We start from the raw sequence: 23224 nt of genomic DNA on the forward strand, positions 1-23224 counted from the left end.
GTGGAAGCTGTCTGTGCTCCATGCCTTGGTAAATCAAACCTCACAGGCTCTGAGATGGAATATTCTTTCCATGTACCAGGATCAGCAGCCACTTTTCAAATCTATATCCACATAAGTTTATTTGTGAGGTCAGAAGAAAGGAGTTGAGAAGGAGTGCTGGGATTGAAATGGTACCTGCTCAACTTCAGCAAGGCAATGTCTGCCCCGTATGGTCCCTGGAATATACCCTTAACCTCTCGGATTTGCACAGATGGCTCTACAGCCTTTGCCATGTGTAGTCCAAGGAAGACCCTGTAGGAAGAAGGCGTCGATGACCTGTAAGAAATAATTGCACACAATGAGATGAAACACATAATAACACACAATCACGTTCTTATACATGCCCGGGGATCCATCCCTGATAAATGTGAACGTTTCCTTGCAGAAGTATGCTGAACAAGACAGAAGAGCAGATTGTTCCTCTCAACAAAATAAATGCCTGCATTTTTTTTATGTTCACCTCGTGTGTCTGTAAATTGCACAGTGCTTTCTTGCTTAGTGGGCAGAATCAAAACTCCAGCAGCTTTTGGCTATCTGCAACGTTCCCAAGCCCTGTCAGAGGCAGCAAATGCGATCAGTTCTACACCTGCTCTTCACAGTTCAAGAGGCAAAAGGGCAAAAGTGATAACAGCATTAAGTTATGCCTTGCTCTTGTAAGATCAAGATTGAAGCAACCAGAAAACCTGAGGTTACACCAACACAGACTGTATGCTTGGCCTGGGCCTCAGCACAGTGCATTGGTCCAGCAAACTTCATCGCTCTCTTCATTGTTCCCATGTCTGTATTAGGATCAAATATGCATCTTAGAGAAGTGGCAGGCACGAGACTATGTTGCTTCTCAGAGGAGACTGATGTCTGATGCTATGAATGTTCCTCCATTCTGTTCCAATGTCAAGTCAAATGAGTTAGCTTAGCCCTAGAGCAGGGGGGACAGAGACTGCCTAGATGCATAATGGAAGACTGCTTTAGTCTGGCATTGTCTAAACTGACACAGACACGCAAGATGGAGTCTATCAGTAGGTTTGTAAGACCGTGTCCCAGTACAGATTCCATCATCTTTTCTTCTCCCCACAGCTAAAGCAGCTTGTGGTAGGCTTTGATCTGTATGTTGGTGGGATCTTAGTATTATTTCCTTGAAATTCATGAAATCCTTCTCATATAAACATAAAGTTTGCCATAGAAGACACTTACCTTTCCAAACACTGAGCTGCTATAAGAATCCACTGGGGATCTATCAGAGTATCACCACAAAGGTGCATGTTGGTACTGGAATAAAGATAAAAGACTTGATATGACTTGAAGGCAATTATCCATCATCCTTGCAACACACAATGTGTTTATTGATAGACTCTCAAAATGTTTCTCCCCATCCTTTCAGATGCTCTTAATATCAGATCAAGGGTGCTCTCCAGAAGGATATACACCATAACGTAACACCTTCTCTAATCTTTGTTGCTTTTGTCCCCTGATATTTCATAATGCTTCAGTGCAACATGAAGTAGTGATACCTTGTCATAAGACTGACTTCCCAGGTCCAAGAATGTGGCACTGACGTACATCCACCYACAATCCTTTGACATTGCTTGGGTTTCCTCTTTGGTTTCCCACATTCTTGTTGAAAGGGAGCTACAGAATGAAAAGTAGTCACACGAAGGAATTTTAAACATCATTCAAAATGCAATCAAACGTAAGGGAGGAAGGTATAATCGTCATCCTTTTTAGTTGTTCACTCTTTACCTACATAACTGCAAACCAAAAAATACAAATAAACAAATGTTATTAAGTCACTTCCACTAGGAAATTTTGTGGCTAAGATGTCACTTTCCACATAGCAATATCCCACAAAATACTTTGAATTAAGTAGGTATCATTTGGACAACAATGATCAAGAAGTAACAGCATCCATAAAAATACAGTAGCTACTTCAAAAAGCACAGCAGCAGCAAAGGCAAGATTTGTAATCCCACTTCACACTTCCTCCTGTTGAGTTTGTGGGTTTGGTTAGGGTTGTTAAAATTACATGGCAGTGCACACTGACTACAAGAACAAACCAGGAGGACAGAGAAAAAATATTGTATTGATTCTCAGAGACAGATAATGACTCTTTACTGGGTCACTGACATTAGTACAATCAGCTAGACATTTATTACAGGCAGATACTTTTATCAGTTGCATGCGGACATAATTCAAGTCTATAGCTGTCATTAGATTGCTTTTGAGTTTGGGTTGAAAAATGAAGCTACCTCTCACAACTGTCACAAAAGACTGTCAAAAGGAAGAGCAAAAGTTGAGTCTGAGGAGCTGTGTGCTGGACAAGTAGACTGTTAGGTGAGTTGAAAACTGGGGGGACTTCAGGGCTTAAAGCACAGCAATCAGTAGCTCATTGTTTGCCTGGCCAGTAATGAGCAGAGTGCCCCAGGGGGTCAAAACTGGGACCCATATTGTCAGTACCTTCATTACTGACCTGAACAAAGGCATTGACTGTACCATCATCAAATTGGAGGGTGAATTAAAGTAGGGGAAGTGGCTGACACAGACCCCTAGTTTTGCACTAGGGTGGAAGAAGCCTGAAGCCCATGTGCTGGCAAGCAACTGGTTGAGGAGGATCTGAAAATTGTCTGTGGGTTACAGAAAGGGCAAGATGGATAGGAGCCAACAGCGTGCTCTTAGTTGGAATAAGGCAGGCTTCATACTGTACTACCTGAAGAGGAACACGGGAAGCAAAAAAAGGGAGGTTTTGTTCCCCTCTGTTTAGCACTGATGAGGCTGCATCTGAAATACTGTGTCTGGTTTTGAGTCACCAGTTCAAGAGGGAATCTAAGGAGAATCCARCTGAACCTACCAAGAGGGTCAGGGGTCTAGAGCATGTGGCCCATTAGAAGAAGTTGAGGGAGCTTGGTTTGTTTGGTCTGGCAAAGAGGAGGGTAAAGTGAGGTTCTACAGCTGCCTACAGCTACTTGAAGGGGAGTTACAAAAACAACAGAGACAAAGTCTTCTTGGTAATGCCAGACAACATAACAAGGGGCAATGGTCACATACTGGCTTGGGAAGTTCAATTTGGAGAGTAGGAAAAAAAAAAATTAACCAGGGCAAGTGTGGCAGCAACCAGTGTTGCAGCACTGGAGCAAGGTCCCAGGCAGGCTGTGGAATTCTCATGCTTGGATGCTTTCAGGATCTGATGAAACAAAGCCACAGCAGACCTGGAGTTGGTGGCACTCTAGAGGTACTTTCTTATCAATATTTATATGAATCTATGTTTCTGAAACAATAATTACCACACTTGGGAGTTTCACAGTATTCCCAGATTTTCTGGGGGTCTGTTGTGTAGCACCAAGGTCCATTAATATCTCCATCAGGATTCCTGCAATACTTTAACARTGAAAAAAAGAACACAAAGACTCAACTTCAGGATGGAAATACTTCCCAATTTCCTAATTTACATCTAGCACTAATGCAAAATCTAACTTTTGAACAGTTTTTCCACATTATTTTTTGCTTATGATAGATTCTTCTTTCTTCTTGACATATAATTATTTGCTTTATTTTTTATCAAAACCATTAGTTAAAAAGAAAATATGATAAAAGTAAAATTTCTACTTCTGCCATCATCAAGGAAATGTTTGGTCAGCAGAGGTAGCCTGAAGGTCCTGGATTCTAAGGACTTCTGAGAATTACAGCTAGACAGAGAACAGGATTTTGCACTACACACTGAGTGTTGGTTTAGCCCTGATGCCACTTAATTCAATAAGAGTCAGGTCAACACTGAGAATTCTTCAGACTCCTGCTCAGTTTGCAAAGCACTGGGTAAGCAGCAAAGGGCTTTGCTCTGATATGTGCAATGGAACTCATATACTGAAGAGTCAAGAAAGCACCATGCAGTTTCATATGCATCGTTTGCCCACCCATTTCAAATGCCACATCAGTGTTTTAATTAGCAGGGTTCAAGCAGTGTGCAAAGTCCTCTGCTAGTCTCCTCTGCTAGCTGTGGAAAGACTGAGAGGGTTTCTAGATTTGCTTGAACTCTTTTGTGGGCCCTTGTGGATAAACATAGTCAGTGGATTAGGACAAAGAATTTCATACTATAGAGTTGAAAGACAGAGGAGTTCATTGGGAGGGAAGTGTAACGGTTATTTATACTAGGAAGATGGTATTAGGTTAGAAAAATGTATGGAACTCTGAGTTTCATCTCAGTTCACTATATCAGCTGGAAATTGGACCTGGATCTTTTCCTTTTAGTGCATTAGTCATCTTACCATCCACCCGCATTACAATCAAATCCACTTCCTACAGCTCTTTCAGAATCTGAAACAAGTTCCAGAGACAGGCTCATTTGATAGGCAGGAGGATGCATCCTCCACAGGGCAAGAAATGACCAGAGAAGAGGCTGTCCAGTGAAAAATACAAGAAGTTCTCTTCTAGAGTATTTTGTATCTAAGTCACAAAGGAAAGTCACTTGTTGGTAGTACAATGTATTGTCCAAATGCACAATCATAAGTAATTATGCACATGAATACATGTGCATAACAAACACTAAATTTGAAAGCTTTCTTCTCTTGCAGTACTCAAAGGGAATGTTTTGTTAGCAACACTGCCCATTTCCAGAGAATTCTACCTTCCTTCTTCCCTTTATTTTCTCTTTCATTGAGGGTTTTGCTCCTGTGAACTTGTGGAAGGCCAAATGTTTGTTTTTTTCTGAAGTTGCTTCCAGTTTAGGAAGCTGTGGCTGTGCCTTGTGGCATCTCCCTTCCCCTGGTGCAGTCCCCAGCCCTAATGGATGTGCCTGTTTCTCTGGAAATCAGCTGCCACTCTTGCCAGGCCTTCAGTGCCAGCTGACACAGTGCCAGGGTCATGTTTTCTTTTGCTGACTTGGAAGTACACACAAAAGGCTGTCTTCACCTCAGCATCTGCATTTACCACCCCCCTCAGAAACTGATCTATGTCCATGCCCAAAGGTGAATACACTGCTAACTTGCGGAGAAAAGGCATATAATCTTCTCCTTGTGCCCCACTTATCCCAATGCTAGTATGTTCCTACATTGATCCTAGTCCTTCCAGCTTGACTGACAATGATTCCAGCACCAGGCTGTCCTTTGTCTGTCTAAGAGGGGACAAAGACTATGTCTATACTAATGAACTAAGCCTGGCCAGAGCCTGGGCTTGTGCACTACACCATGATCATGCAAGCTGTTTAATTCTTAGCAGATTCCCTGGCATGGCTTTGGGCCATACTGACTAGCACTGTCTCAAACAGTGCCAAGACATGGTTTGGTGGCTGGCACAATCTACGACTTTCCCAGCAAGCAGTGCAGATGTGGCCTGTGTTTCTCTATAGGTATGAGCTGAGATATGGCCCTTGGTCTGGCCTTGTTTAATTTACTGGCACAGAAAAAGCCCCAAGGAGGATCTCAGGGTTTTCAGATCTGTCAGAACCTCTTTTTCTCATCACATTTTATCCTCAGAGATCAGATAGCTTCAATGATGACACCCAACCCCTGTGAAGAACATACTTAATAGCTGAAAATATGTGATGAGGTGAACTTAATGGTTGATTTGTCTTGGTATGGTTCTCAACCAGATATGACAGAGGTTTCAAAACCTGTAATCTTGGACTACAGCCTGGAAAAGCAGAGCTTGTTAGTTCAGGTAAGATGTATCCCACTGTAGTCTCATCTCATTATATGACAGAAGATGTAAGCTTTTTTTGCATCCTTCTTATTGCCCAGAAGCTATTCAAGAAACTCATGCCAGTCTGACTACTACTAAACAATCCTGTTTGCCAGTGAGAACAGAAATCAAATCTGTGGCTCTATAATCATGTGTTTATGGATTTATCTTTCCATGGAAGTGGCAATTACATCAGCAAAGAAAATGGGGAAATCTAGGTGTTAATGGCAATTTCATTCTCAATTTTTTGTTCCTAGACAAGATCTGTCTCAGAACCCATCTAATATCCTGCCTAAGGTTGTAGAAATGTTCCCCAGAATCAGAAGATGAGCTATCCATTGTTTTTCACTTGAGTCACATGCTTGTAAACTGTCTCTTCAAATATCTGAAGTCAAACGGATCTTGCTTTTCTAATAGCTTGGTACTGAGCCTTTGAAAGTGATTTCCATGGGCATTTGTGTCTCAAAGGTGCAGCTATGTCCACATGAGGACTGGCTATTTGAATAACTGATTATGCCAGAATTTGCTTTGGGACTAGCAATGGTAATTTGCATGCAATGATCAGCTGCTTCACTAGAGTTCAAGTTACCTTGGTGGCCTCACATGAAACATGTTGCCATTCCTGAAGCTGCAGTGCAGCCATGTGGGACCTCCAGTTTTTCTGTGTGCTATGTTGCTGCAGAAGTGCCAGGCTGATTCTTTCTTTGGTAGAATGGTTCTAAAAATAATTTTTTTACATGAAAACTCTGAGATCTCTTTCCAAGCAATCCATGAATATGAAGGGATACCGCTTGGAGTCACCGTCTAAAGAATATATACAGAAAATGATCTGTAGAAGAAAAATAACTCCTCTTCTGGAATTTGGCATGGTTTGTTGCCCATGTTTGCTAATCACCCTCCTTCCCCTTTTCCTAAGTGGGAGAAGCATCCAGGCAGTGTACAAGCACTTTAATAAGTAGCTTTATTTCAGTGACTTTTTCAGTAAACCATCCCTAACAACCTCAGGCCAAGACTGTACAGAGCAGTTTGCCAGTGGCTTATTATCCCAGCTCAGGTAAGCCAATCCTGACATATTGCTCCAGATTCTACATTTAAAGAAAAGAAAAACAAACTGGGTCTGCATCATAAAAGCTTTCATCATTTAAGTAAACTTTGGTTGTGCTTATCAGGACTGTAACTGCTAAGATTTGGGCTGCTCTTTGTGCAGTATTTTTCATAGATAAAAAGAGTGCATTACTATCAATATTCAGTTGAAAAAGCACACCAGACTCTTCAAAATCCTAAAATCACCATAAAATTATGAGATATAATAACAATATTAAAATGTAACTCTGTTCCATCCATGCTGCATGTATATGTATTTCAGTTAGTTATTGTCAGCTCTCAAAAACATAGAGGATACGATTTGTCTCCCTTACTGATTGCTTCCTGGCACAGAACTTCCATTTTCTTCCCTGTGCTTTACATTCTCATCTGCTCTCTGTCAACCTAGAACCAGGCTCACTATCATCTGTGCTCCTTCAGCCTCTTAAGTTTTCTTCACCCTCTCTGCTTTTTAGGGCATGCTGTACTGCTTCAATGGAAAAGGACAGTGAAGGCAGAGAAAAAGATGCGAATCAGTTTGAGTTGATAGACTCTTTCTGTTCTTTCCTCTGAACATTCCCTTTCTCCCTAGTAAAAATAATGCTTGCTGTTTCTTCTGCTCTTCCTCTATCTAAGAAAATCTTCATAATTCCAAGAAGGAAGGAAGGAAGGTATGTCTGATCAGCTGCTTTTCTTCAGGACACAGTAACTCAGGAGAAATTCCTCACAGAAAAATTGAAATTTGATGGAAGAGCTGAGCTTCTCACATCACAAGGAGAAAGGTTTCAGCAAGGTCCAAAGTAATGTGACTGTAGAGGAAACGGTTTACACCATAGCACAAGTCAGGCAGCAGGGAGAATATGAAACACCAGAGCATGTGAAGTCACTGCTTGGAATGGAGGCATGTTAAAATGAGTTAGAAGAAAATGGATGATTGCTGGAGAACTAGAATGGGGATTTGATGTCTATGTGTGCTAGTGCTGTGAAGTATGGCTGCTAAATTTGAGATGTCTGTRGAACTGAGTATCATAGTAAAAAGGTGGCTAAAGAAGCCTGGTATAAACTTTCAGTCTCTATGACTTCTGTCTCTGCCTCTGTCACTACTGAAAAACAGTTTCTAAACCTGCTTCTCCTAGCAGGAATGTCAGGGGCACTCTCTGGAGGGCAGGCCTTGTGGTCCTCAGGCGTACAGGAGGACCTATCATTTGATAGATCATATCTAAAGACGATGCTCATCATTTTTAGCGCAGCCAGAGAGAAAACTATACTAGTGGACCATGGGAGAGTGTGACAGAACTGCTGGACTCACCTTGTCACACAAGTGGTGACTATTCACACCAACAAGAATTGATGAAAACAAATTCTTAGTTTGTTTCAAGGACATGGAGTTTGTTTCTTTGACAATCAGTGTCCATGTTAGAGTGGAGGAAGGCAATATTAGATGCAAATATTGCATTAACAGCTGCTTACATTTTTATCCAGGCCTGATCTTGGATGAGTCTCTGGAGTGAGATAACTGTGGTGATGAGGCTCCTGAGAACTCCACTCTTGACAAGTCCTGCTGCTTCTAGTTTTCATGACTGCACCACGATAATCTTTACCATTGCCAATAATACACTCTGTAAAGGAAGGAGAAAAAGTAATAATGCTTTGCTGTAAATCATTGGGTAAAATTCCAAGATAAATGGAAATAAGCAGATGGAACTATTTCATTCCCTTCTGCTTACATAAAGAAGTTTTTCTGACCTGTGATATTCTGAGAAAAATTCTACTGAAGCATGCGTTTGTACAAAATATCAGTTCACAGAATTTGCTGATTTGGAGATGATTGTTTTCAGCTATCACATATAGTGCAAAAATATTGAAAAGACTCCATCATACTGTTTCTTATGCACTTAGTATTAGAGTGACCCATTTCAGAGTTAAAATGGAAGAAGTTCCTGCTTCCCACAGATATTACTTCAGATTTTTTGCCATCACCAGCAGGTATTAACTTGTTGTTTGCAACTGAGTCACATTTTCAAGCTTTTCTCTTCAGCCACAAGAATTAGAAATCATTTTTAAAAGCAAAGTTTAGGCTCAGATGGTTCTCACTACTGCAAGAGGCAGGGCTCTGGATGCGTGCCTATTAGCAGCTATGTTATAAGCCCAAAGATTGCTCCTACAAGGTGTTGCACAGAGTACTTAGTACCTTGCAGGATCAAATATTTAATCTTGTTCTACCTTTTTTCTTCAAAACACAACTGCCCATTGCAATGTTTTGCCACATGTAAAGCACAGCTTCTGTCAGTAAGGTTTTTAATTAGAAAAACAAGCAAAATAAGGCAAATAAAATCCTCAGCAGAGATACTAATAATTTGCTACAGATAAATGGAAAATGTTAGCTGCACTTGAGCAGAGAATAGAACCTATAAAAGAAATGTAAAGGTATGGCCCAACCCAGGCCCTTAGTTTGAAAGTAGGCTCCTGAGATACAGCTCTTGGTGCTCAACCTACACCTCACATCACCTGTATTCTGCACACATGAACAGACTTGAGGGATTTGAGGGAAGGTTCGCTTTCACTGGGCACACAGAACAAAGTCTTCTGTACACAGGAGATCTCCAATTACTAAGACAGCCTCTTTGTTTAGGTAGACTGAAAACAAAATCTTCACGTCAGTTATTAACCTCATATCTATATGTGCTGTCATGACTAGTAGCTCTTTCAATACTGTGATGATACAGTCTCAAAACCTCCCATTTGATTTCTTCTGTGTCTCTTAAGAAGAAAAGAATATTATACAATATGATAGATAACAATGGGGAATTCTGTTAACATACACATTTCAATACAGAATCCTGGCCACTTAATTCTAAGAAATTGTAAACTAGAGGAAAGGTATAACTTCTTACCATACTCTACTGTCATTTAGACCGATTTCAGTAGGTACCTCTTGGTTCCACCTTCTTTTAATTCTAGAAGAGTCAAACTTGTAGCTATGTGGTTACTTGTTATGTTCGAAACAGTCATATCAGTGCCTGGTTCTAATGTTGAATAAGGTGGTTCAGGTGAAACAAAGTGTCCTCCATAGTCACACTTTTGCAGATTCTAATATTCCCATCTCACAGTAGGAACAGTAGTGTAACACCAAGGGGCTATATCATCACCTGGGTTTTGGCAATAGTTCTCTCTCAGATCCCTAGAAATATAAATACAATGCACTTTGATTCATATATAGCCTTCAAAAAATGCATGGGAATATTTCACAGAATAGGTGAGGTGTGCAAAATACATAAATGGTACAGATTTGCTTCTTTGTTATATATCACAGAACTCAGATAACTATCAAGTAAAAAGAAATAAGTAATTATTGATATGGTATAAACAGCAAGGTGTATATTGTACAACAGCATAGCTGTCCATTTCATTTTTGATAAAACCTAATAATGTTTGTGGAGTCTTAACTGCAGGTTATAGAAATATTCTGACTAGCTGCATAATGCTTGATGATGTAGTATTCATCTTTATTAACAATCACTAGAACATATATGCAAATGCAGAAAATATCCATTAATTTTAATACACAATTAAACTGATTGTATCTTTTAGGACTGGGAGCTTACCATAAAGATTAAAAAGAATGCTTTTTCCAGTGTTAGAAATTGAGAAAACAACAGAATTGTTCCTTCTAACTTTTAGGACCAGTGAACACATACGCATGTGAATTTGAGTAGGGATTACTATCTAGGAATAGTTCTACTGAATTCAGTGAGCATTTCCTCACATAAGTGTTTGCAAAGTGAAGGTTGGATGGGATAGTAAGGGAAATGGTCGTCTTCTCCCCAAGAATTTTAAAGAGTTCAGATAATTTCTCCATCTTGAATCAGAGGAGTGACAAAATCTCCAAGAGTTTCACAAACAGAAATCTTTCACAAAAATAATAATTGAGTTGATCAAAACAGTGTGATTTGGGATGGGATAGAAAGAAGAGATGAGCTGTAGGCAGAGCGTGAATAGAGATTTATGTGAGAAGCAGTAAAGATACACTGAAAGGATTCGTGAAGCAAATGACAGATGAGAGGACTCCAGCAGGATGATTACTGAAACTGATATATTGTGGATAGATCGAAAAGGACAGGATTCAGCGTTACAGAGCCTGGAAAGGAGATATTTTTATTAGTCTCACCATTTCCATTCCAGTGCACAACTAAGGGTGGACTTGTTAGCCAATGTGATGGCTTTCCCATATAAAAATGGTCCAGGCCATTGGTAAATATCTAGGCTGTTGAATTCTTCCATTTGTTACTCACTGAAGCAGCTTTAAAGGCTATCGCAGCTCTCTCAAATATTAATAAAGAGACAGCTTTGGAAAGCAGGCAGATATTTTGCCATATGCCTTAATGACTGTTCTTGCATATGTTCTTCAAGAGTAATGGCAACTCTTAAATTCTTTAAGGGCAATTTAAAATAATGTTTTTTATTTATGTTTAGTCCACAATTTAAATGTTGTGGAAAAAAAGACCAAAAGGTCATTTTTAAAGCTTGGACAAATAATAAAGTTTCTGGCTTAGAAAAATAGTAATGAAAAGTCATTTTTTTAACAAGGACATTCCCTTCTACTTTTAACTACTTCAAGGCAACTGTGTGTAAAGTGAGAACAACTGGCTAAAACAACACAAAAATGCAAAATAAACATATGCTCTTGGGAAATTGCTTGCCGTCCTATTGTGATGATGTGGCGGCACTGAATTCCAAGCTTGGCATTTCCTTCCTGTGATAGTAAAAGAAGCTGTTCCACGGATAATCCAGGCCTCTCTCTCAATAGCACTGCTCTGGACTTGCAGACTGCCTTGGCATATCATCATCTATAATGAACAGCAGAAACCAGTCCCTTAATTTTATTTATGTGCTTAAATTTAAAATAAAAAAAAACCTTCAGGAGAGAGGTAAAAGTGAGTTAGAAAAATCAGACAAAATAGTAAGCAGTTGCAGGAATGTTTGAGAATAAAAACCAGAAAGCATGTGTAAGGGTGTCTGGAAAGCCTTCATGCACCAGATGGTACTTGACAGGAGCACTTGCATTTAAATTTCACTTCTGCACACCAAATTTGTTTGGATTAGGGAATCAAAAGGTACACATATAGATCTAAAATTTCTTCAAATTAAATTTTTCATAAGTTAGATGTAGGAGATTAATGTTCAGGATTTAAAAAAATGGATCATTATTCTTTTACTGCTTTTTTCTCCTTTCATCCCYGTTTTCACCCCCCACCCTCCCCTCCAAATGCATTAAGACAGAGACATTTTTCACCAGAGATCTTTGGTCGTGTTTGTTTTTCATATCTTCTTGTATTTAGTTACATGTAAAAGGAAGACTAGAACTCTCTAATTTGTCAATCAGTAGACCTGTTGTTTTTTTTTTGTAAGAGCTAAAACTCAGAGTGAGAGATACAAGGAGGAAATTATTCATTACAAATTAAACTCAGCAGTAAGTATCTGTCTTTGACAATCTGTGATGCAAAATTGCTTAAAGCACACTATTTATATATAGTTCAGAAAAAATCAATCATAACGTTTAGACAAACATGAGAAGACCATACTTTGATTTGTGGAGTGCACTATCCACCCCCTTCTGGCATAGCACACCCTTCTGAGTTCTGTCTTTTGTTCCTCTGTAATCCTCCCCCTTTCCTTTCTTGCACTCTAGAAGATAAACTGAAACAAAATATACTTTTGATGAATCAGTATCAGAAGTTACATATGTCTCCCCTAACTGATGTTGTGCACTTGCAAATCAGTTATATTTAGCATATTTCAGACATTCAGTCCCACAGAAATGTGAATGTTATTCCATTATTATTAATAAAAGGAAATTAGAGATATGAACAAAGTACATAAGGAAACTTATTACAGGTGTTCACATACCTTGTTTCTCATAGAGAACTGAATTTATTCTTTTGAAAATCTTTGTTGTCCTGGAGGTTTTAGACAATGTTAAACACCATTGATTTTTACTGAAGAATAGGAAGGCCCTGTTGAAATTGAGAGGGGAGAGCACATGAAGAGCAATAAGTCATTTTGTTCAAACTGTTATCCTCTGAACATTTTTAGAATCTATTCTGGATGTTGTACATCGTATTTCAGAGTTAGGCTTTGGCCCCTGTTTTCATTAGTGACTTTTACTCCCAAGTGCCAAGTGCCTAAACTGGTCTTAGCTTCCAAATGATATGGATATATGAGGAAGTTATAGCACCGYAAGCTAGGCTGTGAACTTACAGCTGCTTCTTAAGTTACTCACAGTAACCACTTTCATCCGTGCTTTTACTCCAGCAAATGGAAAGTATCGAGAATCACAGAATAATTTAAGTGGGAAGAGACTTATGGAGGTCTCAGTCCAGCTCCCAGTTAAAACAGGGCTGACTGCTAAGCCAGATGAGGTTGCTCAGGACCGTATGCAGTTGAGTTTTGAATATCTCCAAGGACGGAGACTCCACAGATTCCCTGGGTAACCTGTTTGAATGTTTAACTACCACCATTAGAAACAATTTTTCCAAACATCTGATCAGAATTAAGTAGTGTAATCCTTCTATCCAAATTAGAAAGTGACAAGAGGAAAACTAACCTGCATTTAATTTGCATTAAGAACATGAGAAATTACCAGGAAGTCATTATGCACTGTAAATCCAGACCCAATTTTACCTCTTAATAGCATATTTATGTCATTTCTGAACCTTCTTCTATCTTGGAAAATGTTGTTTCTTGCCTAGACTATGTACTGACTAGATTGCAACTAAGCCTGCAGAACCTAAGCTAATGTTATTTTCCTTGGGTATCATGTTATGAGATGCCTTTATATTTATATCAACATTGGCTAGATCAAGTTAATTGAGCCTGACTTAAGCTCAACTTTTTGCCTTGTGTGGACAAAGTTATAAACACTGTATAACGTTTATGGTTGCTTTTTTAAAAGGAGACTAAGAATATCTTGTTCAATACATATGGATGAATGCACAGGTGGGAAATCTCCCCACATTGTAATATCAACCTGATTCTCAAATCATTTTTATTAAGATATCATCCCATCTCTGAATTATATGTTCTTCATCTGATTTCCTACACCCAAGAACTCAACCATTCTTCCATTGTTTTAGGATATTTATATGCATGATGCAAGGGATATTTATATACATGATGCAAGGCCCAAGTGATTTGGCCTGAACAGGTAATATTGGACAAAGCAGATACCCAGCTTCAAACAAAAGATAAAGGCAATTTGTAAAAGATAAATGTGTGTTCTGAATATTTCTTCAGAAACTTTTGACCCATTCAGAGGCCTTTTCCCCAAATTTCACAAGTGCTGCTCAAGCTCTTTGTCCTCTCCTGGCCTGAAAAGAAGGGTGGGATCAAAAAGCAGAGACTTCTGTGATCCCTTCTGGTTGCATCCCCTAAAAAAAAATGTACTAGTTCTCCCTGATGCTAGGTTTTCAACCTTTTTGAAAATGATTGCAAATTATAAAATGCTTCAGAAACTCTGTAGCAAGTTATTGTTGCCTTGAATTAAATCTGGGTATAGAGAAACATATCACCATAAAGAATCCAAAAAGTTCATCTCTTTCAAAAAAGCATTCTCTGGATGTGGTACACTAAGTATTCCTGAAGCTTAGAAAAGAAGATACCCCTGCCTCACAGGAGGGACCTGCAATGAGGACAGCCACCCATTATGATTCAAAGGTCTTCCTTTAAATTACACCACCAGCCCCACTCACAGTCAGCTCCAGAAATACTAATGATGGCACAAGTAACAGTAAGTCCCACTAACACAGAAAAAAAGATGAAAGGAGACTGCTACAGGCTGGCCATCCCCTGCTCTATCCCGGCATCAAAATCTCAGTAATATCCCTACAAACAAAGACATAGAGCTTTCATGTGAAAAACAAATAAACAAATGAAAAAAACCTCCAACTTTCATTGTTTTCTCTACACAGGATGGCCACTGAAATTATTCTACACATGATAACGTCGTGGATACTCAGGCCTAATGGCAATGTGATAGGTGCAAAAACCACATCATTGCTGATATCTCATTTTCTGAATAACATATTTCTTTCACGTTCATATGTGAAAAAGTTGTGAAGAAATCTTCACGCAAATATTTTTCAGTGTACTGTATTCCTCATCAAAACAGCAAAATATTTTTCTGTAATACATGTTGATGTTAGAAACAGTTTTTCTAATCTCTCCTTCCATGTATTCTCTCCTAATCTGCATCTCCCAGGTGGTCACTTCTTGATACCCATTGCATTCCTTACAAAACTTTAGAAAGTTGCATTGAAAAAAAAAAATAAAGCAGAATATTCAGAAACAGCACACCTAAATTACCTGCAGGTAAAACTTTTTTCAACTTCACATTGTGGTGCACATTCTTCTGCGGTATTTGCCTTATAAAACCATTGATGTGCATTTATCCAAGCTCACTCTGTTTTTCAATAGCTGTCTAAGATGTTTCCTTGCACTAAAAGAAAAAAAAGAATATAGAAAAATGAGCATTTTTCTGACCGTTTGTGACTTTACATCCCACTTTCAACGTAGAATTTGCGTTAAAATGTAATTTCTTTCATTTTGCATTAATGGTAGCAAACTCTGAATAAATTCAGTCTCCTGGAAACAGCACAGGATAGCATTGCTTGAATAGATGGTACGGAACAGGAGAGAAGGCAGAGCAAAGACAGAGCTTTCAGCAATACAGTGTACTGTTTTTGAAGACAAATATTAGCTTAAAACAGGGCAGAGGGGTTTTCCCAACTGTTGCCCTGGGACTAGGCACTATTACATTTTAGATCTCACTAGTAGTCTCCTTGCATTTCAGCCCCTTACCTTTAAAATGCCTGGCTCACTGAGGGGTAATGAGGATAAATATTTGGAAAATTCTGAAGTAATCAAACATGATAGCAAGGAGGAACATAGAAGCACTTAAGACAGTGAGACAGAATACTGATGGCTTCAGTTCTCCACCATCCAGTTGCAGAATTATAGAGCAATGGATTCTATGAGCCACCTGTGATTCTCTCCACTGTTAATCGTAAATTCCATGTGTTCTTCAAAACTGTCCCAGTTCCGCTACTCGTTCTTTTTTGCTCATAAAGGAATGTGCATTCTAGCTGGTTCAAGCTGAACATAAGAGAGTCTGAGTGAAATGCCTACTCAAGTGGGAATGAGACTTAAGCTGAATCTCCAAACAGCAGGAGGAAAAGGAAAATGTGCTTGACACAATTGCTTGACAATCAATTTAAAAATTGATTTCAAAAGATAAGCAACATGCATCAGCCTGGTTTGAAGCCATTCTAAGCACAGGACAACTAAACAGGACAATCACAAATGTAAACTGATCTATTCACTTTACAATATTTCTTTTAGAAATGAACTTGCATTAATCCAAAGTGTTTCAGACACTTTCACTGAGGCCATATTCCTCATTAACTAGAAATAAGAAGGCTGATCAAATACGGTAACCGCATTTTATTAACCCAACACACACACAGCACATTCCTTTATAGTTTATCATTTTTCTGTATAGTTCTGTCATACTGTATCTCTGAATTACTACATAACTGTAAAAAAAGCATTGACTTGCTTGTTTACTTGTTACTTGTTACTATATCTTAAAAGTGCAGCTACAGCAGTAAATATAGACATATCTAATGTCTAAATGAAAACACAGTCTGATACTACATCAAAGTTGATTGTGTACTGTGTTTACTGGAATATATACTCCAAATCCCTAAAGCTTTTACAGATCTGCTTAGAAGTAACATGTATCTTTTAAAATTTTACCATATTGTTTAGCTATTGTTGTAAATTGTTTAACCATTTGTTATAAATCTGCTTATATTTCTTTGAAAGACAAATCCTGCAACATCTAAACAACCGCAAATTGTATTTTAATCTACTAAAAGCCTATTTTTGCTCCTATTCTAATTAGCAATAAGAAAGCCTCATATGAAAATGTAGTCACAGAAAAGAGTGAATATCCTCTGCCTTTGTTCATGCTGTTTTTTTTAATGCTTGGGTTTCAAAAAAAAAAAAAGCAGATTAAAAGTAGGGCTGCTAAACGACAAAATATTTGAGAGCAACAGAGGCAATAAACAGATCCAGGGCCTGCTCCACATTTCAGTGAAGTTAAATGGAGTTTTTATCCCAACTGAAATAGGTTTTGTAGCAGACTTTCAATGGTCTAAGCCTAAAAACATCAGAAAGACGTCCTTGTCCAGACCATATCCCTTCCCCCAAAGTAGCTATAAACAGATAAACAGAGAAGTTACCCTGGATAACAGTGTATACATATATAGCACTGTCCCAGCCACCAACAATTTTCATGTAAGCTTGATTGCAGCTTGACTTCTTAAGCTTGGTACTCTGTATTCAATTTTCACAAAAATCAAAAAGTATCTTAGTAATAAATTGTACTGGATCAGAAGAACAGAAATATTTTTCAGGTAAAAATATACATTATATTATATACTTTTATATGTTAAATACAATGTATAATATATATTTATACCAATTTATATCTCCACATAACTGGTTCAAAGCTGCTTTGGGGACCCCTGAACTCTGGAGGAATTAATATCTTAAGCAAGATTCCCGTTGTAAATGTAGTTGGAACTGAAGTGTTTCATAGGAAACCAAACTCAGGAGCTTATATGTCTCTGAAACCCTGGAATACTGGCTACTCAGATGAAACTTGAATTCTGTATCTTAAGCTCATCCCTAAATCAAATAGAAACTTGCAGCAGCTTGTTAGGAGTGCAGTATCCATTTTCATGTATGTGCCACCTTCTACAAAAGATATTTCTTAAAGACAAGAAATTTTTTTTTAGCAGTCCTGAGCAATCATAGGTCTGATGTTCTTGCAGTGACTGTGGTGATTGATCAGTAAGCCTGAAAATCAGAACCTGATTTCACAAACTTGATTTTGAAAATAGTGGGTTTTAACTTCACTAATTCAAATGCAAGGCAAAGAAATCTTACCAGAGCATAGAAATGAGAGAGAGAGAAAGATGGCTTTGCTAATCCCCATTTTGGCCCAGCAGGCTGGTGCTGGAAGTTGTGTGTGTCGGTGCACAGTCTTATCAATTCTTGCTGGAGTTATGCATCAAAAAACAGATGTGTTGAAAGAAGTTAATAATTTCCTCAGTTTCATTTTCATTTTTTTAATCTCCAAACATTACCTTGAATGTAAGCACTTACAAAATAATATTCACATGCTTGTACTGAATGCTGGGAAAGGTGAAGGCACTCTTGTTTTACTAAACACGTTACTCTGACATTGTTACACCTCATTTTGTTTAACTAAGGACAATATTACCTAATCATAAAGCCAGACCTGTTTGCCCATCCATGTTGCAGTCTGATTTTAACAGCAATTCAATTTGCCTTACCCAGACACTCCTTCCTTTGGAAAAGTTGTATTTGCAGCAGTGTTCTCAGTCAGGTTAAGACAAGAGAGAATCATAATCAAGGAATAATAGATTTAAACAGGCAAGTCTTACTCTCCAGAGTCTACAAGAGAAAGGGTTACATGCAATATAAGAAATGCAGGATTATAAAGGACCTTCAATCTAGTTCCCTGCAATTGGAGATCCACACCTTACCGTCACACACAAAAATTTATCAAACTCCATTATAAAACTGTATGTTCTTTGCCCCTACACACTACTCCAGCAGGAAGACTGTTCTTAATCTTCATTGCTCTAACATTGTGGTAATGATGGCATGAAAGTGCAAACATGTGAGAGCAAGGACTGATGTAAATTGGGAAGGAGTCGGATAAGTTATCATTTGCAAGACTGTGAAATCTCACAGAATTTAGAGYGAATTCTGTCTAACCTAAATTTCTCTAATAGGATCTCCTAACAGCAGGTTTGTTTGACTTTTTGTTTGGTTGGTTGGTTTTTGAACTGAAAACTATTTCAAAACACCTGGCAAAGCCTCGTAGTGTACAAAGTCTCACTGGAGGCAGACTCTGCCTGGAGTCCCAGTGCCCTTTTAAAACAAGACTTTCATTTGTGGAAATCCTTAGCTTTACAGATAGAAAAGAAATGCTTCAGCCCAAGGAAGTAGCTGTCAACTGAAGATAGAAGTGGTTATACTCATCACAGATGGAAAAAACAGCTGAACAGAGGGATAGACAGCAGTACATAAGGATTCAGTTGTTCTTTGGCTGCCAGTGTATAGCTGTTGTGCAACTGTGCCTGATGCACTGCAATTTCAAGAAAGAAGGACTGAAAACACAGTAAACTGCACAATAGCCCTGGCACCTGACCTCTTGAGGTCAAATTTCTTTACCAGCCAGACTCGCTAGCACTTAGAGTGTCCACTGATAAGCTGCACGATGGAATAATTAAAATTGACTCAAAGCCGGGCTGTGTACAAGTATATTTGAGGACAGGATTAGAATTCCAAATTATCTTGACAGACTGGAAGAATGGCCTGGGAAAAAGTAAGGCTTTACTTTTCTCCAGAAAAAAAAAAAATGTAAATATGAAGTGGAGAATATCTAGCAATTTTGCAAAAAAGAGACTGCATATTCCAGTTTTTCATAAGCTGAAGAGGGGTTAATATCAAAAATGTGTCCACTTTTGGCACAGCACTTCAAAAGACAGTTTGAGAGAGGCGACTAAAAATGGTCAGGTATCCTGAAACATCATCTATGAGGAAAGACTGGAAGAAATAGGTTTTGCGTAGTTTAAACAAAACTTGCAGTTCTGGGACAGTGGGACGACACAATAGCAACTTTCAAATCTCTAAGAGGTTCTGTACTCATGATGGATAAGTTTAAATTCAAGTTTGAAAGACTCARGGCAGACATGAAGAAAAACCTGCCATGGTAAGAACAAGAAAGCTCTGAATAGATTGTCTGAAAAGATGACTTAGGACTGATGTAGAAACAGTTGCTCTGCTGTAGGGCAGAGGGATAGAACAGATAATCCTGTTTTTCTCTGAAACGTTCTAGTATCTTGGACCTGAGCTCTTTGTACTCCCAACAGTCCAGGAAGTTGTGTCATCTGGCACTTGGAACAAGGATGGGACAGATTCCACCACTAGCTCTAAAACAGATACCCCTGTGTCTTGGGCCACTTCTCCATATCTCATTTCCTGTTTCAGTTGGGAGTTCAAACTTCAAAATTTGATCCTTTGAAGAAGGTTGAAACCTTCTTGAACAAGTTTCAAGAAGCATGGTTTAATAATTTAAAGCTCTCTGATAATATGAATATTTTATTCTACAAACTAATTTCACCATTTCAAAATGTTTTGCTCTTTTTCACTGAGAATATACCAAGTGTTCTCAAATACTTCAGCTATTCAAGCATTTATGGCATTACTGATATCAGGTAAATTAAATGAGCATAAAGACAATGTACATCCTGGGGACTTCAGCTTTGGATAAAAGGTCAGAAAAATTAATTTTTTTACTGTAAGTAAAATAAGATTTTTTAATAATAAGATTTTTTTTACTGTAAGATTTTTTTACTGAGTTCAAACAGTCAATCTGGGGGTTACTACATGGGAAAAACAATGCAAACATGAAGAGGAGGATGCTGGCTTGTTCTCTTTAGCATTCTGAGATGGAACAGAATGCAGAGAATTTGTAAGCTTTTTAAGGATAGGGATAGGAATTTTATTTCCTGTAACTGTAAACTAGAGAACAACTTTGAATTAAAATAATAAACTAATAAGTATGCAGATATCTTACCAAAAGTGTAGGAGAAGATTCCACTGGTATGCATTTTAACAGTCCAAATTTTGAGTTTTGCCTCAAAAGATTCAGATGCCCTTGGCTGAGTAGGAGCTTTTACCTACAGAAGGAAGAAGAATCCTTCAGATACAGTACAGTGGAAAACAACCAACAATGCCTCATAAAGTAGATTACTGAGGTAAAAATATCCCTCTTGTTCTGCAAAAATGCCATCAAAGAATAATAGGATACTGGGAAGAGTTTGGAAGGGAGAAGTGTATAGTCCAGCAGGGACTCCCCAAAAGGGAAATTTATACTGAAACTCAGTACCCCAGCAAAGAAGCAGGTCAAATGGCAGCACCATTCTTGGGGAAGACACAGGAAAACCTTAACAGTGTCTTGTTCCTATGGGAAAAGAATTGCAGAATGGAATTCAACTTAGCTAACTTAAGATGAAGGTAAGATACAAGGTAAATGCTGATGTCTAACTAGTCTGTGACTAATTAGTCACCCCTCAGATACCCTTTCCAATCAATGGAGAGACAGGTACTTTGGAAACAGTTCATCTGACTAAATATATTTGTCTACTCCAGGGTGAGTCACATCCTAGGAACTGTCATTTCTGTCATTGATTACAAAAGGAATTTAGTGTAATGAACTTAGCAGTAGACATCTACACTGTAGATCTCTGTATTTGATCAGATAAATCCACCTACAGTGTACGCAGTCCCACTGAGAAAGAGCTTACTTCACTTTCATCTGTTCTCAAGAATGTGCTGAGCAAGTGCTCTTTCCATGTGGACATGCTAACCATTAATAGGAAGATCGGAAAAACAAAGAACATTTGGGCCTTTTTAGTTACTGTTGCTTGCTGCTGAAAGACTACAAGAAATAACTGATCTGTCATCAAGTTCCACATATGCTTGTGGTCAGGGGACTGTGGCCACACACCCTCTCTTTGGACACAGCAGTCAAGCAGTCTCTGTGCCACAATGCAAGCTTTTATATATGACCACAGACTCCTCTGTAGGCTGTCTTTCTATTTTTATCGGCCTTTCTTCTTTGTTATTGCTAAGCAGCCTAACACTTCAGCCACCCCATTAAGATATGAGGGGATGAATACTGACAACCTGGTGGCAGAATTTAGCTGAGAGAACAAAAAGTGAAGTACCTTCCCTTCCCTGGCATAGGAAGAGACTCTGGGGCAGAGTTTTCTACAGTAGCGCAGAGGGATTTTGCATTCTAGGCAGGAGTCACCTGAATGCCTAGGAAGACTTCCAGCAACCTATGGGTTCTCCTAAAGCTTCAGCATTTTGATATTTTATTTAAACAGGACTGTGCATGTCTGTGATGCTTTTTGTGATGAACTTTGTGGGACTGTGGTGCAGACTATTAGTTATGATGACTGCCACATCTAAGGAGTTTTTTTACACAAACTTCTTACCCAGGAAGTACAATTGATATAGCATGCACGTATGCAATTCTCCATGCTAGTGGCAGTCATACATACACTGACAAAACTTCCCCACCTTCCATATTACTTATACATCCATATTGTCAGAAGAGTTTCTATTTTGATGTTTTAAGTTTATCACTGATCACTTAATTCTTTTTATTATTTAATTATTATTGTCATATCATTAACTGATTAGGATTTCTTTCCTCTGCACAAATAAAATAAAAATGCTAAAAGGGCAGGCAAACTAATGACTACTGCATTTCGCTCAATGTGTACACCAGTGAGATCATCAAGGCCCTACCCTAGTCAAGGGGAGCTGTCACATACTTCAATGGAGTTAGAATTTCATCCTCAGCAATATGGTACTGGCAGCTGAGCAGATTTTAAAATGTACATGTGTCAAGAAAATAAACTGAATAATACCTGGTCTATTTGCACTACAATCTCAAAATTCTCAATTCACAATAATGTAATTTTTTACACTTTTATGAAACCATTATTATCTGTTGCTTAATAAAAAGATTGTACTTTCTCAAGAAAATATCTGCTACTTAAGGCATGGCACCTAAGTCTAAACTCATGCACGCTTGTAAATCTTAAGTTAGCTCACTGAGATCTCTCGGTCATTATCATCCATCATGTCTTCTTAAAGAGAAGTATAGTGCATGCTGCTGTTATTTAGAATATATATGCTGTTATTAAAACTGCTAGTGCATTACCTATAAAGAACTCCTTTTTTTGATCTTAAGTAGCAAGGTTGGAATTTAAACAGTTGATTTGCAAAAATAACTGAAAACTGACAGATATAAATGTAGTCAGCATTTTTAAATTACTCCTATCACTTCAGATTTTATGAGGCTGTGTAACTGTTTGCAAGCCTTATAATCTGCCTTTTTCCATGGAATCTCACATCTACTAGCAGAAGGATGCTAATTGACATCAGTCATGGTCCAGCTTCGTGTTTCTTTAACAGAGTTTCTCACATTTACCTACCTCCTTTCTATGTAGCTGGAAGACCCAGGTCTCCTTCAGCCTCTCAGTCTCTCTCCCCAATGTTGCTCTCTCAGATATTTCCTCTAGGTGCCTTCATGAGGCCTCAGCATCTTATCCTAGCACTGGTGTCTTTCATACTGTTGAGATATTATCATGAATTGTGACTCCATAATTAACCTCAACTGAATGTTTAATAGGTAAAACCCAAGAGCTTCAATGACCCTTCTAACTATTCATCATTAGTGGCTAAGTGTTGCATTTGCCTCCTC

General features: G+C 38.5%; 1 protein-coding gene across 13 annotated transcripts in view; it reads right to left on the bottom strand.

Annotated features, from left to right (window-relative positions):
- Window positions 1–23224, bottom strand: part of LOC112966414 (plasminogen-like) — a 67257-nt gene that overhangs the window by 18232 nt on the left and 25801 nt on the right. For 4 of the 13 annotated variants that reach the window (XM_026066496.1, XM_026066491.1, XM_026066485.1 and 1 more), the window contains 10 exons: window positions 20522–20624; window positions 15148–15280; window positions 12694–12800; window positions 12369–12483; window positions 9681–9967; window positions 8257–8405; window positions 3315–3408; window positions 1548–1665; window positions 1231–1305; window positions 175–315 (listed from right to left, as the gene is read on the bottom strand). In XM_026066496.1, the coding sequence (XP_025922281.1) occupies window positions 175–315; window positions 1231–1305; window positions 1548–1665; window positions 3315–3408; window positions 8257–8405; window positions 9681–9696 (593 nt within the window). In that variant the 5' untranslated portion in view covers window positions 9697–9967; window positions 12369–12483; window positions 12694–12800; window positions 15148–15280; window positions 20522–20624. The other 9 variants (XM_026066494.1, XM_026066492.1, XM_026066488.1 and 6 more) reach the window with 8 other exon arrangements.

The sequence above is a fragment of the Apteryx rowi genome, unplaced genomic scaffold (assembly GCF_003343035.1).
Source record: "Apteryx rowi isolate R43461 unplaced genomic scaffold, aptRow1 scaffold_241, whole genome shotgun sequence".
Lineage (NCBI taxonomy): Eukaryota > Metazoa > Chordata > Aves > Apterygiformes > Apterygidae > Apteryx > Apteryx rowi.